Here is a 19,716-nt window from a genome sequence, read left to right as displayed (position 1 = left end):
ACCGTGAAAACCTGGCTTCTCTATACACAGTGCACCAGGGAAAGTGCATTTGGAGGCTATATGTCTATCTATTTATGTTGTTCTGTTGTCAGCAGACTTTTGGGTTTTAGAAAAGCATCATGGGGTAAATTTATAAAATGATGACTTATTTGTAGTATTTGATATTTTATTTTGTTTCTCCCTGAAACCACTGTGTATTTGGTATTTCCCCTTCTTATCTAGTCCAAACTAAGGTGTTTTTTTTCTTTTTTCTTTTTTTTTTTTTTTTTAGGGGGATTTTAAGGAAAAGGCAGTCATCTGCTTAAGAATGAAACAAAGAAATTTGTGATGATGTAATCAATAACTGGTTAAGCTAGACTCAAAATGAAAAGAATGAGTTTTAATCACTTCTTTGGACCACCAATTTATTCTATATCTGTTCTTCAGAAGTATCTTTCATAATAAAGTTAATTTTTTTTCCTACTATTACAATGAACTTGAGCAAAAATTGTGATCATTCTCAGTCTTAGAAAGTAAGCCTTCAATTTCTCCCTGCCTTTCCCATCATTCTTACCCTCCTTGCCATAGCACATCTTACAGAAATAAACGAAAGGTGATTAATTGCCACTCATGACTGCAACATTGGAAGTAGAATAACATTACAACCCTTTTTTGAAGTCCAGAAAGCACATGTCTCCCCTCAGAACATGGCTTCTGGAAGGCATGTTTTTAATCTGCTTTCTACAGGTTGAACACTCTTTCCTCTTCACCACTACATTTAAAATTTTAAGAGTGAGGGAGGAGAAATTTTCTCAGTCCTCTACCACTATATGGTTTCAAATGATGTCTTGTGGCACCCTGGTGACGATGAGAGAGTGAAAGGCTCAGATTCATTTAGTCTTAAGACTCCTGAGGGTGATGTTCAGAGAAAGAACCTGACCCTTACCAAACTTCCTGTCTGTGCTTCAGAACCAAGGTCCTGGTATGTTTTCTACAATGCTTTCTATATTGATAGATAGACAGACAGATTGAGAGATCTTTCTGATGCCATGAAAGCCATACATATGGGAGAATCTGTGTGTATATCTGTGTACATATCTATCTGTCTACTTACCTATCTCTAGCTATCTATGTATCTATAGATAAAAGCATAAAAAAAATAGGTAGATAAATAGATAAACGTACAGACAATGACATAAGTTCACATGGCCAAAACACAAAGCTGATCATCTAGCTCATTTTTCCTCACAAACTCAGAACTAGAAGAGATATTTCTACTAACACAGACTTTCGCACATTCATGCAAACAGCCAAAAAGAACATGAAAAATTTTAACTTTCTTATTGCCAAAATGAACCTATGATGGCAAGGGTGATGCTGCTTGAAAGTCCAGCATACGCTTTGTCTTTAGGATGGTCATTCAACTTGCAGGTAATAACCTAAAAATCAGGTACAAATGATCTCACTCTATCCATATATTGGCCTTGAAGTGAGACAATTAACCATATGGCCTGACAAATATAGATGGTGACTTATTTTATGTTACATATGTTACATGACTTTGCAATAAATAGGCGCTTTACATAGTGTCAGAGCAGAGCATCAATAAGCACTGCAAAGCATTCTGTCTTCTAAAAAAGCTAACATTTTAAGTAGATATGCCTTGCTGGCTTTCAAGGTCTCCAGACCAATAACCCTGAAAGAAAAGGAGAGCTGTAATTAAGATTTAGTAAGAATTTACTGCAGAGGCATTCGGTGACTTTGCAGGCTTAAGAAAAAGCTGTATATTTTGAAGGTCAGGAGCACTACCAAGAACCACTCTCCAGTGACTTTTTAAGCTTTTATACAGTGCAATTTGAGAAACAAGATAAGCTGTCTTGTTCTCTGTTCTTTCTTGTGAGCTGCAGTTCAACATCTTGGGGCATTGAGCTTCTGAAGGAAAGGAACGCAAACAGGAGGTGAGTCTAGAGGGAAGAGATTGATGTCACCCTGATGATGACATAGATGATTTAGAGATCTGAAGTAACCTGAGGGCTGATGCTACAGAAGTACGTGGGGAAAACCCACAAGTAAAGCTTATATTTCATGACTTTCCCACCTGCTGATAACATAAACTGAATATCTCACGCAGACAGGTAGAGGGGCTATAAAGAATCTACAGCCTAGAGTTTCTTGCATCTCCAAAGAATAGCACAGGACAGTTAATTTTGGGGACCAAGAAAAACAAATCTCAATCAAGCAGCTGTTGGTGATCTCTTTCAATGAAATGACCAGGGAAGTGACCTGGCTTTCAAGGGAAGTACTTCAGTAAAATGCAGAGATGAAAATCAAAATAGAGCTTGACAACTTCTGTGGGGTTTGATAATTCTGTTAATTTTTTTCTTCCAGCTTAGTCAATGGGTTATAATAAGAGTTACGAGGAAGATGTTTGTTGGAGAGGCCCATTAAACTATTTCTCACAATATTTGAGTGCTAAAAAACATATTTTTTTTTTTGGGGGGGGGGGAGGAGGGAAGAGGAGGTGGTGTTACAACAGTGGAGATTACGGAATTACTGGAACACCTGTCTGTCTGCTAGGAGTGTCAAGATGGGTCTTAATACCTGCCCTATGCTCCAGTTCGGCATCTTCATACTTCAAGCACAAAAAATAGGAAGATGAAAGAAACATTACCAGATTGTTCTGAAAGATAACTGAGGTTATGCCAGGTAGTATTCTAGATAAAAATAAATGGGTCATTCAGATTATTTCCTTCATTGGTAAATAACAACTGTATTTAATATAGAAAAGTGACTAAGGGGGGGAATATGTTTTAGGTAAATAATTTTATATTTGTCCCCCAACCTTATTATGCAGGCTTAAATTTTGAAGGAAATCCTAGTAAAATCTAAAGAAAAGCATATTTGAGTGACAACAGATGATGGATCAGTTGTAGTAGAGGATCATTTGCAAGAGAGCTGGTAGGAAAGAGAAGTTGTGGATACCCCAAAAAGAAGCTGTGGATGTTCCATCCCTGGAAGTGTTCAAGGTCAGGCTTGATGGGGACTTCGCCAACCTGATCTAGTAGTGGGTGGCATCTCTGTCTGTGGCAGGGTGGGTGGAGTTAGGTGATTTTAAGGTCCCTTCCAAACCAAGCCATTCTATTATTCTATGAAAGGAGACATTCCATCAAAATTACAAATTGTCTGATTATCAAAAAAAAAAAAAATTTTGTCTGAAATGTCAGTTGCTACAGTTGCATGTGGTATATCATAGAGGTTGTTTTCTATTAGTTTGGTCTGTACCATGTTAGCTGTCAGCATCAAGGGAAAAGTCAGTTAAGAGGGTCATTTACATTACAAGTTTTTGCAAGAGGCAATGACCTTCTGTCTGCTGATTTCATAGTAAGTATACGATTTCTAAACCAGTTCCAACAGAAAAATAGCTCAACAGTAAATAGAAAAAAGCAACTTAGTGGAAGTATGTGTTCCTAAATAAATCATAATATTGAGAAATGTTGTTGTGTGGTGTCCTACTCCTGTTAGCATGTTTGTTGTGCTGTCAAGACTGATGCTCTTGATGTGGTGTCTCATTGCACAAGAAACTTCATCTGAACATACGGTGTCATCTCTTCCACCAGTTATGACTTTCCAGTATTTCTAGGGTATAGATTTTTGAAACAGTCACAAAAAGATGCTCATGGCAAGCTGTATGTTGGGAGAATTCCAGTTACATTGGACCAGGGAGCTCTGTCCATGTTAATCCACTGTGCTTCCCACCAGAGTTAGTTTGCAGACATGAGGCAGTGAGCTCATGAAGTCAGGCTGCTTTGATACATCTGCATAGATTCATGCCATGGTGGATAGATGCTCTGTAGCGTCTTACATTTTTTATTTATTTTTTCATGAATATAAAAGTTGCACAATGCATAATAATCCACTGTCCTAGTGCAGACCCACCCTCCACACACTTTGTGCAGATCACAGGTAGGCTAACCCACTCCAGGGTTATACACATACTTCTCTGCAAGTCCCTTCTCAGCACCACAGTGCTTCAGATGTGCCAAACAGTGCAAATCACTTCCTTGATTCTATTTCCAGAACTGTCTTTTCCAGACACAGAAAAACCACAATTTAGCAAAACTTTTTTCATTTATTTTCAAATAAATGACCAAAATTATATTGGAAGAATCTAATTTCTGCATTTATTAATTTTCAATACCATTTGTCAGGCATTTGTGTGTAAGCTAACATTACATCTATACGTGACTGCTCTCCTTTTTTTTTTTTTTTTTTTTTTTAAACCGTGTTTTGGTGTAACATATGTTGACTTAAAATATCTATCCAGAGCAAATGGAGTTTAAGCAGAAAGTTTTCTTGGAAGGACATATGTCCGTACCCAACATGTTGAGAGAGTAAGCCCAAATAAATCATTGTTCTTTCTATTGAACCAACTGAAAGGTCTCCTCTCTACATATGTTATGACTAGAAACTACTCCTAACTTGTCTTTATTGCTCTGCTTTTATTCCAAGGTGCATATGTAAGACTTCACTGGTTGATATTTTTTCCTTGTCTGTAGCTGAAATCTCCTCTGGGTATTCATTTACTTTTTCCTTTTAATCTTCTGGAAAACATATTTGCTAATCTAAAAATATTTTACTTGTCAGTTGTCACTAGTGTTTTAAAATAAAATCTTGTAAAAATGGAAACATTTTCATAAAATTTTCCACTACATCTTGCTGAATGTGTTTTTCTTTCTTTTTATATTAATACAGCTCTTTTTTATACTGACAGAAATAAAGGATCTCCCACTCAGTCTTTTCTCTGTCTGTAAGTACAATTTTATAAATCAACTGAAGCAGTACTGTATTATTGTGGACACCGTATAGCAAACCTTTCTTTTTCACTGTCTCTTTGCCACTTTTTATTGTTTCTTGACACCAAGCAATCACTGATGTTACAGAAATGAGACCGTAACTGGGCAAATCTGATTTTGCCCTTATTCTGTGCTCTGAGAGAAGATTTATCAGACTCTTTTTTTTAAAAAAAAAATTGCTTTTATTTTATAATTGCCAAAAACCTGAAGTTGAATGTTGCTTAAACTGTCATATGCTACTTTAAGATAGGTGCATCAGGAGGAGAAATTGTCAGACAAACTTTCTGATGGAGTATAATTTCTGAAAAGAGGTTGAAGGATGTACATCTTAATGTTGATTTGCAGAGGCACTGCAGACCTGTAGCTGTGGCTGTTCTGGACCATGTCCAGGGTCACAAGATACTCTCAGCCATACCAAAGCTTGAGATTTTGTGTTGGTGTCTGGAGATAATCACTAAGATTAGCACCTCCAATAACAGTTTTATCTCAGGCTGGGATGACTAGGATCTTGAATATAATGTTTACCAGTGATGCAACCGGGAATATATCCACCTAGTTAACTTCCTTTCACATAGCTGAAATTGGGTGAGATCAACACCACCCACAGGGGCAAACTGCTGTACCTAAGAAATCCAACCTGCTATTATTGAAGCCCTATAAAATCAAACCACAAGTAATTGAGATGCCACTGAGCAGAACTCATTACTAAACCCTGGCATATCAATTGTAAATTATTAGTACACTTAAGCCCTCAGACAATATACAGTGTTGCTATATAGCCAGTGCTGAGCTAAGGGGGAAATGATATGGTGTTAATACAGAGGAAAAATGGACCAGACAGTAAAAAAGTAAGTGCAAAAACACAAGACAGCTGGTGTCTTCTCAGAATACCTCAGTGCATGCTCCTTCATCTATTTTTGCTGTTTTGTACAAACTAGATTTGGAAGTGAGTGTGGCAAAAGCAAAGGCAGTGTTGCATTCAGCTTTGTGAAAAACAAGCTCTCTGGAATAATTTAAAAGAAAAATGGGTTTAACAGTCCTCAAAGATTGATCAACATCTCCAAGGCTCTTATGTGCTTCTAAGGCTTCATCTGTTACCAGTTTAACGTAAAGAAAGATAGGATTTGGTGTGAAAAGGATGCAGCTCCTAGTGTTTGTGTCAATGCTAGCATTGGTTGCACTGTAGGTTTGCATAATTTTAAGCAAAAAATGATGGTCTGATGATAAGTGCATTGTAGGTATATTATACAATGAAAATCTTTTTGTTCTTTCTGCTATTTAAGCATGGAGTTAAAGAAATGGTGAGATGATTTTGAACAGTTGTGTCTTAGCTGGGACTGCTTCTCATATACTGTCCACTGACTGTGGCCTTTCCTGTCTGACACAAAATTCAAGAGACTTTTTTTTTGTTGTTGTTGCTGCTAGAAGAATAATTTTTGTTCATACAAGTCAAAGGTAGGTTGTAGCATTGACATCAGTTGACCTCAGTTTGACCTCACATTTTTTCCTTGCAAAGGTCATCTGACTAATGTTGTGTTTACAGCTGTCAACATCATTCAGCCTTTGATTTGCTCAGAAAGGTCAGCCTTAACTAGACCACAGCAAGACTCATCACTGTAGTTGTGCTTGCTGACAGGCACAGGTATGGTGTCAAAAATGCTAGCAGGGACTTCACTGAAAATCTACGATAGCAGCTTTCCTTCTCTGCACTGAGCTGAACACTGCTCCCACACTGCAAAGTCAGACTTAAAGGACAGCAGAGCTGCTTATTTTCACTGACTAGTCATAATGAAGTTAGTCATAAAAAGGCATTTAACCTTTGCCACTGGCTAAGTGGATGGCTGCAAATACGTAGCAGAGATATTTACCATAAAGGAAAGCTAGCGAGTTACTTCCTTGTAACTTGTAAGCTACAAGCAACTCCCAGGGAACCAATTAAGTAAAAATTTCCAAGGGAGTTTGAGGACATATCCAGGAGAGGGTGTCTCAGTGTGTATCGATGTCATGATGACAATGCTACTCTGCCTCAACAAGGCTGGTATCTGTTAAAGTTAACATAGGAGTTCCTACATTGAACAGCACAGTTCTCAGAACTATACCAGGTAGAATCTACGTGTTGCTCTGTTTCACCTTGCACATTTTGTGTTCTAGCTAGAAAAACTGGTATGTTTGTTTGTGCAGAAAGACCATTCCAGCATAACACTAAGAGAGAGGGGCAAGAGAATGTAGGTAACATTTGTGTTCAGACTTCACTGTTAATTAGGGTTTGTCCTCACAGCTTTGACTGGTTATATGTGATATAGCAAAAATTAATTATTTAAATTAACATAAATAAATAATTAGATATTTCATATTTAGAGAGTATATATGTATGCACACTACAGGTAATAGGAAAGAGACTTCAAGTGAGCCTGATCCCTCCACCATTCTGGAGAAAATACGTTTGCAATCATGTCAAGGACTTCTTTGTAGAATCAGTGGGACTCCTTAGAAACATGTTAATGAAGCAGACGTATAAATTCATTTGAAAAAGTAGCATCTTGACACATTATATACATTCTACATTCTTCTAAGGAAGTCCATTTTCACACAGTATCACAGTATCACAGATTTCTAGGTTGGAAGAGACCTCAAGATCATCGAGTCCAACCTCCGACCTAACACTAAGTACTCCACTAAACCATATCGCTAAGCTCTACATCTAAACGTCTTTTAAAGACCTCCAGGGATGGTGACTCCACCACCTCCCTGGGCAGCCCGCTCCAATGCTTAATAACCCTTTCAGTAAAGAAGTACTTCCTAACATCCCAAACTCCCAACTAACTTCCTAACACCCAAACTCCCCTGTCGCAACTTTCGCCCATTCCCCCTCGTCCTGTCACCAGGCACATGGGAGAATAGACCAACCCCCACCTCTCTACAGCCTCCTTTAAGGTAACTGTAGAGAGCGATGAGGTCGCCCCTGAGCCTCCTCTTCTCCAGGCTGAACAACCCCAGCTCCCTCAGCTGCTCCTCGTAAGACTTGTTCTCCAGACCCCTCACGATTTCATAGCATCGTAAGTCATTGGCACTAGGAAAAACTGATCACAGGTAATATACCTCAGTCATCTTACCTGGGGTAAGGGATGGACACACAAAACAGCCAAACTGTAGATATTTCTCCCAAAATTGCAGAATTGCAGAATTTAGCAAACACAATAAAGGGGGAGCAAAAGACATGTCATCTTTGGTCAGTCATCTGGAAGTGAGACTTCAGGCTATGCTAGAACAACATTATCACTGACTACAATTATCACAGATCCAGGTAAATTACTAGATCACACAGCCCCTCCCTCCTGACAAGTCTATAAGATTTCTTGATTTACATTTACAGATGCTTTACTCTTTCCAGTATTCAAATGCCATGTTCAGCAAGTCAAACCAACTTAGGCTTCAGGATGTGCATGAACAGAGTAAACAAATACTTCCTCCACTAGTATAAGCAAATTAGTTTGCATATCAGTTGTTACTTCAGCCAGTAAGTTGAAAGTCTTAGAGATAAGATAACTAGAATGAAGAACAAAAGAAATGTAATGGAAAACACAAGATTCATGCTTGGGGTATGGACCACTGATCCATCAGTCACTGCAAACATACTTAAAAAGACACTTATTTCTCTGGGGGTCAGAGCTCAATTTTCAAATGAACAATTGACTGCATCAGCTTCTCTGTTAAATCCCTTCAACTTCTTGAGCATTGGCTTTGGAGCAAATTTAGCATAAATCTTCACCTCCCTACCCTTTCCTACTGCCAGCCTTCCTGAGAACTGGAGTAAGTAGCTGAGAGGTAAGAGGCACGAAGCATGAGTCCCACTACTAAGGATGTATATATAAATGTATGTAATATATATGTAATATATTATCTACATCTCTCTCTCTCTCTTTCTCTCTCTCTCTCTCTTTCTCTCTTTCAATCTATAATGTTCTTTAAGAACATGGCACACATTAGCTTCTCCAAATAAAATCAACTCCAGAGTTTCATAGTGTATTATCTTTTTCTTTGTTTATCTTTTCCTTCCTTCCTTCCTTCCTTCCTTCCTTCCTTCCTTCCTTCCTTCCTTCCTTCCTTCCTTCCTTCCTTCCTTCCTTCCTTCCTTCCTTTCTGCCTGCCTTCCTGCCTTCCTGCCTTTTTTTCTTAAGCAGTTCATTCTATGCTGGACCGTGCTCCACTTTTCTAGCAGAACAGAGATACCATTAATCAAGATTTTCCCCAGCAGATCACCTTCAGTTGTTAAATGAACTGTTATGGAAAATAAAAAGAGACAATATAAACTACCACTGTTCGTATTATTGATCATGCGCAAACTTTCCACTCAGCCTAGAAGAGATCTAATTAACAGATCTCCAAGGCAGCTGAAAAATTCTGATAAATGCTAACATTAGCTTTGCTGTTTCACCAGACTGAATGTATATAAATGAGACCAAATCCAGAAAGCAAGGTTGTGTCTCTGTTGCCGTTCTAGCATAAATAAGAGGAGACAGAAATATGGAAACACGGGGAACATAATATCCGTTTGCACAAACTTTAATATGCACTTCCACAAAAATTACATACTTTAGTGCTGAATGTGAGAACTATAAGTTAGAGAACATCTGTGAAGGAGCATCCTGAAAACAGAATTCTTTAAAAAACTGCAAAACTGCAGCACAACATGGACATCCACTGTATATTCTTACTATACCTAGAAAACAAATACAATTAGCATACACTTGTGTTATGCACATCTACAGCAGATTAAATATAAGGAATGGATTTTTAAAATTTTTTATTTTTCCCCCAACATCATCATCATGGTCATTATGCACAGTGAAATGTAGCCAAAAAATAATTGTAACAGTACCATATAAATCCTAATTCCTAAATCATCAGGAATCTTATCTTTGTTTCTGGATGCTTCAGTGTCAGAGAGATTCAGGTACCAGGCTGAATGGCAACAGAGAGAAGAGAAAACCTGGTAAAGGTCTTCTGAAAGAAAAGGTGGACAAAGATTTGTTTAGAAGTATCAGATGGAAGAGTAAAATAATAAGAGCATTAAAGAGCATCACAGAACAAAATCTTCAGCTTAGATGACTCTTTAATTACCAGAAAATGCAGGTGTTTTTGTTTATTTGTTTGTTTCCCAAGGAGTCTTTTCTCCTTTCTCTGTACACTTTGCTGGCAAAATCTGGTCTTTTATAGAGAATTTAATTCCATGCAGTTATGACTGGGAGCAGGAAGGAAAGAAAAAAATGTTTTTACTTTATAGTATCTTCTGTCTCAGACTAGATAAAAGCTCAGTAAAATACCTTCAGGAGATTTTCTGTGATCACATTGCACTTTACATGAATTTCCTATTCTTCCTTTATATTCTGCTTGGTTTTGGTTATCAAGAATAGCTATGAACGATAATTTTACAGTCAGCTTGCTAATGTTAGGTTCTGGTTGTGTATGGGTGTTTGTGACACTGATAATCTGACATCGGAGTGAAGTGTGTCTCCAAATCACAATAGCTGTGACCTTGCGTGTCATGAGAAAAAAAACAAAACAACAACAAAAAACTAATGTTAATTTTTTACACTTCAATAAACCAATAATATTACTAGGAAATACATCAGACTTTCAAATAAAATAATACATAAATAGATTAAATACTAACAATGCTAATATGGCCAGAAGATATTTCTTTATTCTGTCTGAAGTACTTAGTAGTTTCAAGTGTGTATACTAATGGGAAAAGCTGGGATTCTAATATTATTTGAAACAGAAATGTGTCTTGAGTCTTCCACTCCTTTGCATTCAAGAAGACAGAAAATACAAAGTTTCGTGTGCCAAAAGAATAAAGCTGCTTAAATAAGAACATAATCAGACTCAGCCTCCTTCTGGCTTGTTTCGGGATGAAGGTCAGAAGTCGTACTTTTTGAAAACGAAATGCCCTCATGTTGAAAGTAATAAGATTTTTCTTGTTTTCATGTATTTTATTACTTCCTCCTACCCCCCCCCCCCCCTTACATGTCAGAAACCTTTTCTCTGTCATTATTAATTTGTGTGGAAACTATTAGTAGAACTTATAAAATGTAATTAAAACTATTATTTATCTTTTTCCAATTAATGCAAGGCCTTGTAAACTAACAAATAAACAATGAAGCTAGTGATTCTGATGAATGTCTGATTACAGAAAGTCTATTTCTTCCCCAAGATAAGGAAGGGAGATTTTTTTCTTTAAACATTCTTGTTAAATATAAATGACAGAGAAAACAAAACAAAATGAAACAATTTTTAATGAGTTCCCTGGGAAAAAGTAAATTTTGGTACTTCTAATAATGACAGATGTAAACATCATTATAAAAAGTTAGTTAGAGCAATTATTGAAGTCTATTTAAAGCCCTAAATCTTTTAATTCTAATATGGAACAGCTGGTGCTTATGTAGCAAATGTCCTCCAAGATGCCTATCTAGCTTCATCTTCCATCATATTTTTCAAGGAACTGGTAATTGTCCAAAAGTCTGAATGTTTTCCGTCCCATCAGGCTCTCAGCATCCACTTCTAATTCAAAATATAAGGGACCTATCCACAAATAAAAAGGATAGCTTGATCTTTCCTTGCTATGATCTTCTGGTGTGCCAGGGACTAAAATGATTTATGTGTCACTAGCTTGTGGGCAAGCCAGCAAGGTAGTGCCTAGCTCTCAACAGTTACTGAAGTTCCTTTAAGCAGAACAAATATTTTTCCCAGACTGGATACTGCCTGCTATTTTCCCTAGTGTAACACAGATATCTTGGGGATGGTGGCCAGCAGAGGAAAACTGCAGGCACAGCTGTACTGCAGTAAGGTATGTTGCTTCTGTGCAATATGGTGTAGTCATTGACTAAAGAAGAGAATTTCTGAGGAAAAAGGGGTTGCATTTTGTTGGACTGAAAGGCCCCCCTGCGCTGCTGCAGTTTGCTAGCTGAAAGGATAGCTGCATAATAAAACACAATTCTGAAGTCTTCACAGTTTGTAAGTGTGTGTTTCCCGTGAAGTGCAGATACACACGTGCATTGTTGAGGTTTGACTCCGGTGGGCAGCTCAGACCCACACAGCCGGTTGCTCACTCTCCTCAGGTGGCATGGGGGAGAGAATCGGAGAGGTGAAAGTGCGAGAACTTGTAGGTTGAGATAAGGACAGTTCACCAGGCAAAGTAAAAGCTGTGTACACAAGCAAAGCCAAACCAGGAACCCATTCACCACTTCCCACAGCAGGCAGGTGTTCAGCCACTTCCAGGAAAGCAGGGCTCAGCACGTGGAATGGCTTCTTGGGAAGACAAACACCATCACTCTGAATGCCACCCCCAACCCCTAACCCTGCCCCCCACCCTCTTTTTCTTACCTCAGCTGTTGTTGCTGAACATGACGCCACATGGTGTGGGACATCCCTTTGGTCCATCTGGGCCAGCTGTCCTGGCTGTCCAACCCCCCCAGCTCCCGTTGCACTCCCAGGCTCCTCACCGGCAGGGCAGCAAGAGGAGCAGAAAAGTCCTTGACTTAGTGTAAGCACTGCACTGCAACAACTAAAATCAACTAAAAGTGTTATCACTACTGTTTTCATGAAAAATGCCAAACTCAGCATCATATTAACCTCTATGAAGAACATTATCTCTGTTCTAGCCAAAGCCATGATATGCATGCACAGTGCAATTTCAGCTCCACTATTTATGAATCTGAAGCAAAATATTAAGCCTGACCAATTGGTACCTCCCCAGTGCTTAATACATGATACCTTCAAAGAAAATCTTTGTTTTGATTATATATTCCACTTAGGTATTTGCACTGCTGTACATCCTTACTGCTCTGTGTATACTTACAGTGACATACACTGAACTGGAAAGTAACTACAGTTATAATACAGAACACTTAAAAAGTCAATATACTGTAGCAGGCTATCAGCATTTTCAGATTCATTGTCATGGAAAACTCTACAATGAGACTAAATGTTTAGAAGATATTATATGCAGTAAACTTGATGACAAATAGAACTCCAAATTATTCCATAGGAAAAGAACAAGCCGTTGGAAGTTTAGGTAAATACTCAGCAAAGTATGCCTCTGTGCAGTAGTCACAGCAGTTGAGAGAACTGAATGTAATCCTTTGTTGTAGCCTAAAATAAATGAATTATGCCAGTATCAATTATAATTTGCTATATGAGTGGGGTTTGATTTCACAGGTAGCAGTTTTAGCTTGTAAACATTCTGTAAATGTCTCTACATCATAATCTCTTTGTATGCATTCTTAACAATAAAATCAGAGGAATCTTAATAGAAGTGAATACAGACCATATATTAAAACTGATTTTTTTTTTCTTTTCATGCTAAAAATCCTTGTATTAGACCAAGATAGCCAATAGTGCTAATATTGAGCAAGTGTGCTTTGACTTAGTAGATCTGTGGATGAGAAAGCACTCCAGATGATTGGAAAAATTTTCACAGACAATAGATATATATTTTAATCACAAAAATATCTCTGCTTCACCAGGATCTACAGCTTTATATCCACATTTATTTTAATTTCTACAAAGAGAATGTATAAAAAATGTAGAACATCTGTAGTAAGCAGCATTAAAATTAATTGTTTTTGTGAACAAAGATCAAGTTTTCTTCAAAGATATTTATAGAACTGAGAAACTTTGGAGCTTATTCAGACCTTGCCTCTACCCAGACATTTGTTTCTGTTTGTCCTTTCACTACTTGCTTACATGGAGGCAAAGCATTTCATCCACCTCAGTGCTCTTTCAGCACAGTAATTACTGTGTCCTAGATTCTAGTCCTGTTATTTTCAATGAATGGTCCACTTTTCTTTCAAGAGTGTTAAAGAAAAAAAAAAAAAGGAAGAAAAAAACACCTCGTTCATAATGGATGACAAACGTTGTGTTTTGCCTTTAGTTTTCTAGCTGTGACTCTTGAATATTCTAATCAACATAAAGTAGAAAAAGGACTCAATCACACCATCGTTTTTATCCCTTTTGAAAGTCACTTTCGTCCTGACCTCACTGATTAGTCTTATGCCACTAGATAGTAAACATTATTCAGATGAATTATATGTGTAGCTATAATTTTAACTACAATACTTAAAAGATTATTTAATGGTGAGTGCATTTCTTAGGCCCAAAATAGAAAAATACATGGGAAAATATTTACAGAAAATATTTTTGCATATGAACATTAATCTATGAATATTTATTAAAGTATGTTACTTGTGGAAATTAGAAAGAATCACAGAAGAAGGTTGTATTTTCAAACTACTGTTCACAATATGATGTCATAATGCATGAGACTAATCAATATATTTGTTAGGGATTTAGATGATTCCCATGTGTCTTCACCTGAGTTCCTTCACCTGAAATCCTTCACTCATCAGCTGTTAGGGAGTGGAGCATGATTGTTGTGCCTTTTTATTCTGAATAGAGGGACAGGCCATCAGCCAGGCAACTTCCCGACTTTTATGTTGTTTGTGCCTCTCCTGGTTCACACGCTCTGAGTCTAAATAAACCAACTTACATGTTCTCACAAGAGAACAATCACTCATCACCTCTCTGAAGCCATGGAGTTTCAAGTCCTTCTCCTTACTTTTTAAGTCAAAGCCACTTATTTTTTCATGAGCTCCAGACACCTCTTTTGGCTCTGGTTTCAGCTCAATACAATTACAAAACACCCCACTGTGTACAACCACAGTGCAGGCTAATATTTTTTAAGCAGACAATCCTGAATGACAAAAATGAGTGTTTCCTCAGTGAACTTCTTTATCTCCTCCTAATACTTTCCCCTTTCTCAGACACAGTTGACATTCCCTTCACAGATTTAGACTGTTCTGGGCTATCCTGAAAGTTTTCCTCTCTGCTAATTAGGGAAAATAGAGACCTCTGGCAAGAGCTGCATTGTACAACAAACAAACAAAGAAGCAAAAAACTGAAAATATCAGGCTTCTCTCAAAGTCACAGTGATGGAGAAGCCAACTGTATCACATACATACAATTTGCAGGCTGAAGAAACTCTCTTCTCTGTGGAAAATTTCAGATTTTCCTCTCATGTACACTGAGGAATCTGACACTTGATCTGCTCAGGAGACAGAGATTTGCCGAAGAACTAGGAAAGACAAGGAAGAAAAGTAAAAATGGAAAAGTTAGGAACCTTTTATATTCTGATTCATTTCACAAATATCTTTACTGTTTTGACTGCTGTTTTGAGAAACCTGGCATCAAAATAGTTCTGTTTTCCTTCTATCTGCAAATCTCTTTGACAAACCAGGCAGACAGACACTGTAAAACTCAGGATGGATAAGCTCCTTCAGCAGAGGCATTTCTGGTATTTCAGTGTTTATATAGAGGGTCCTGTTCATGTGATCCATTGGAAAAGAGGATTGAGGCTGTGTACTTTTCAGACCTTCAGTTTCCCGCAGTGAGTTGTGAGTACGAGGTACCTAAAAGCAGCATATTAAGAAAGAAACTACATATTTATCCTGATCACCGGAGTTTTTTCTTGTTGTATAGGAAAATCATGAGGTTGATACACTTCCAAACAGACAAACACAACAATGCTTCAAAGAAGTCCATAAAGAAACATTTGGGTGAAGATTTTCCTTCCTAGCACTTGCTGAGGACAGGGTGTAAGTGTGTATTTAAACAAAACTCCTGGTCAAAAAAACAAACAAAACCAAACAAACAAATGAAAAACACGCACCTCAAAAAATCCACCAAACCTAGCCAAACCACAACAAAACAAACAAACAAACAAAACAATAACAACAACAACATATCTGTAATAAAAAGAAAAAAAAAAGAAAAATAAATAACCTCTTCTGGATAAAAACTGTTTCGTTATATGATATCAAGTATTTTGTGAAGTAGGACTCTGATATTGGGTCTAGTTATTAGGACCTACTGCACCACAACTAGTCAAACATTAATCAATAGAAAAAGGCATCAGCCTGTTGGTGTGTGATCTCCACACAGGGTTCTGAGGGTTCTCCGAAGTGGCTGATGATATTAGAAGGCTATCTGCTATGAACACTCATCAAGCGAGTGAACACAATATTTACCACTAAAAATTAAGAGAGTCCTTTTGAATATAATTTTCAATACCAAAGGTTTCTATTGTGGGCTTTGGGGCTTCTGACAAGGGAGAAAAAGAAAGAAGTAAATTGGCAAGAGGCACAAGTGAGAGCTCTTCAAAGACACTGTTTTTGTACAATTTCATGGGTCAGTGGTAGGCAGATGAGGTTCATAGGGCTGCAAAGGGAAGAAACTTAGGTGTGTAAAGTTGTGTTTTAGAGGATGGCTTTTTAACATACAGATTAAAAAGTAATCTCCAAATGAAAGGAAACCTTGGATAGTTCTTCCTTTGAATTATGACTCAGTAACTAAAGGCCAAGCCTACAAGGTGTTTAAACACTTAAAGATGTATGTAAGTGGATAGTGATATTTTTTAAAGTGCATAGCTACCTTGGCCTAGCTTCATGAAGGTGATTGAGATTACATACTTGATTTAATCTGGTCCTTAATTCCACTGAAATCTCTTAGAACCACATGCCAAGGTACTTCTTAAACTCTGGTTGCCTGTAGGAGTCTTCAGATACCTAAACCCATTTTAACCATGTAACTAAATCTGCTTATCTAAAAATTACCACCCTTATTTCATATTAAAGTACCAGCCCATTGCCAATGTACTAATGAGCCAGCAGTAATCTATCTAGATCCCTTGTGTAATGACACCAGCATCTTGTAACGGAGCTTTCAAACATGAAAAACCTGTAATAATTTACCAATGGCTATTGAAACAGTGTCTCCAACCTTGAAGAAATCCAAAGAAATAGAAATGTTTGAAAAATATTCCTATTAATGCCAAACAGTTTTCATGAAGCTTAAAGGCTTGTAACATGGAAATTAAAAATCTCACTGTTTTTATTTACAAATCTACTTCTATATGTATGCTAATGAATTCTGAAAGATTTAAATCACTTTTCTAAATAATAAGTTATATGATCTTTTCCTGATGATACATATGATTCTAAAGGTAATATTTTAGCCATTTTTTGTAGAAGCTCTCTGGGTGGGTTTATATGGGACATTAGCAGTGACAATAAAAACAGCCACCTGAAAATGGATGGATTGCTAAGGAAACAATTTTAATTTTAGAGTATATGAAAGATAGCTGTGTTGCTGGAGTTTACAGATAAACGGTAGCTTGCGTTTCACAAGTATTGTATTTATTAAGCAAATCACAATATGCATCTAAGGTTATTCTTGGCAGGATACAAAGCAATAAACTGTGTCTGAAACACAGCTAGTGATAATTATACTGTTAGTAGTATAACAGTACTACTGTTAGTAGTTAAGGTAGTCATCATTTTTCAGCTGCTTTGGACAGTTGTTTTCTTCTTGCTGTCCTCCTACCCATTACTTTCAGAATCAAGATTATATTCTTCATTACCACCCCTCCTTCTTTAGAGTAAATTTTGAAATATCTAAACCAACAGGTGAAGACTGCTTCACAAGAGAGCTTAAGGTATGCCACAGTTTTAGATGAGTTCGTTGTTGATTAACAATTTCAAAATCTACTGAATCTCTTGCTTAGTAATCACTAGAGATTGTTCAGATGAAAGAAAACCAGAAAAGCACTGTGCCAGATTCTGCTGCTTCAAAATTACGATTTCTATTACTTGACATCCTGCAGAAAATACTGCTAATTGGGAACAGCATCTCCAGTACTAGAGGCAGAGAGATTATAAATCTGAAAAGCAGCAAAGTTGTCCATACACATGCTGTTAGCAAGTTTAGAGGGATAAAAAATGCAAGTGACATTGAAAAACACCAAACTTCCGTAGTTACAAAAGTGATAGCAATATGACTTCTTGCATAATGATCTGAATTCACAAAAACTATATTTCCCTGAAATATAGGTTTTTCAGGAAAAAGCAACCTGGCAATGTTTCCTGGTGCTTGAAATTATACCTACAGGAAGGATCCTTCTCCTAAATTGGGATTTTATTTTATTTTTATTTTTTCTATTTATGTATTTATTTATTTAATCACGGCCCAAAGGCAGTCCATGATTTATTTGTTTTAAGCACAGCTTGACTTTTAAAGATTTTAATGTACTACTTTTAAAGTTTTTCTGTTTGTTATTACAGGATCATGTTATGAAAAGTAGTGCTTACAAATGTGCTTGGAAAGGAAGGAAACAGAAGAGACCTGTGGCTGTTATCACCTAGAAAATCTTGTTAGTCTTGTAATTTTTTGTGTTTCAAGATTTTAACTCAAGGATCTACCATGATGGGAATTTCTACCAAGGTAAAATTCTTTGAATAAGCAGCACTATGTTATGCTTCAGTTGTTATAGTTATACAATGGACCTACCCTTGTTCAGTATTAGAAACTCATATCTTGCTTGCCATTTCATGGAGTTAGACAAATAAGTACAATTTTACAGGTCAAAGCTAGCTGACATATGGGAATTCAAATATTCAGCCTTCGTGAGGACGATTAAAACATTCAGAGTTTTAGGAATGCATTATAAAATGTAAAATACAATAAGGACCCATTCCATGTGCTCTAAAAGTAAATATCATTCTTAAGACCACACCCATTTATATTTAAAAGTTTTATAGGAAACAATATTATTTAGGTTTTGTATCACTCTAAGTTCACAAGGACTATGTGTTATAATTGATCGGTCTACTCCATCTGTTTTTAATTATTTGCTACGCTGGGTTTAGGCTAATCCCCCAGAATTACAGACACAACCAGATATATAAACTAGAAGACAGAAAATAGTTATTGAGAGCTACTCATAAAGTACAAATTTGTTTGTTTGTTTGTTTTGTTTCAACCTGCAACACAATAGTGCTGGAGCACTGGAGCTCTGTAATTTCTCTCTTGGCTTGATTTCAACAGCTACAGCAAACCAATACTAGGGAGTAAGTGAGGTAGGAAGGAAGCAGGAAGGAAGAAAGAAGGAAAAGGAAAGGAGGGAGAAAGGAAGGGCATTCACGTAGAAGGATGTTCTACGTTAGGTATTCTCTCAAACATTTCTAAGAACTCGTCCTCAGTGTATAAATAGTCCTGTTTTAGTTCAGGGCTGCTGTAGTTTGCAGTGAAGCAGATAAATATACACTAAGCATTCTGTTGGTATGTTTCATGGTTTTTTGAATAATAATGATTTTAGATGTGTTCTGCTTCCAGCAAATACAATTGAAAAAAGTCAAGTCAAATATCCATTGAGTCTAAATTGCCTTTGCTACATTGACATTGTAAATTAAAATGTGTTCAGATATCTTTTGACTCTGACATGGACCAATAATGATCCTTTTATCCAGAATTTTTCCAATTTACAGCATATTATCCACATTAAAAAGCTTTAGTGACTCACAAACTCACAGTGAGGATGACAGAACAAGAGGATGCAAGTAAAACAGTAAAACAAGGAACAAGTAGTAAGATTGGATACCATTTACTATACATTTTAGTATAGCCTGATCCTATACCAATGAGTGAGATTTATATGACTACTTCCTATAAAAAATAAAAATAAATAAAAAAATAATAATAATCTTATAGCCTTGAATTCTTTTATAAGTGTCTAGTAATTCTTTAACTGAAGTTAAGTAAACTGACATTGTAAGTTTCGCGCCACTATGTCATATTGTGTATGTTCTGAAAAGTCCAAACATTGTTTCAAAGAGGAATTCAGAACAAATTTATTTATAATATTATATTATTCAAATTCCATTAAGAAGGATTCAATTTCCTCAGCAAAAGAAGAGTTTTTCTTCTTAAATTACTCTTATTTATGTTTTTCTCTCTGTTGAAAAGCACACAGCATTCATGATACTAGCAACAT

The 19,716-nt window shown here is 36.8% G+C and overlaps 1 protein-coding gene across 4 annotated transcripts in view; it reads left to right on the top strand.

The window, feature by feature from the left end:
* The window catches only part of LOC308185488 (uncharacterized protein), a 33,333-nt gene extending 32,931 nt beyond the window's left edge, over nt 1–402 (top strand). For 3 of the 4 annotated variants that reach the window (XR_013943405.1, XR_013943406.1, XR_013943407.1), the window contains one exon: nt 272–402. Coding sequence is in view for 1 of the 4 variants with exons in the window: in XM_080573675.1 (XP_080429801.1) it covers nt 272–328 (57 nt within the window). In the remaining 3 variants the exon portion in view is untranslated. The remainder of the gene's footprint in view (nt 1–271) is intronic. The other variant, XM_080573675.1, reaches the window with a different exon arrangement.
* The last annotated feature ends 19,314 nt before the right edge of the window (nt 403–19,716 follow it).

The sequence above is a fragment of the Anser brachyrhynchus genome (genome assembly GCF_964034855.1).
Source record: "Anser brachyrhynchus genome assembly, chromosome: Z".
NCBI classification, from domain to species: domain Eukaryota; kingdom Metazoa; phylum Chordata; class Aves; order Anseriformes; family Anatidae; genus Anser; species Anser brachyrhynchus.
This window is presented reverse-complemented; position numbering and strand designations above follow the sequence as displayed.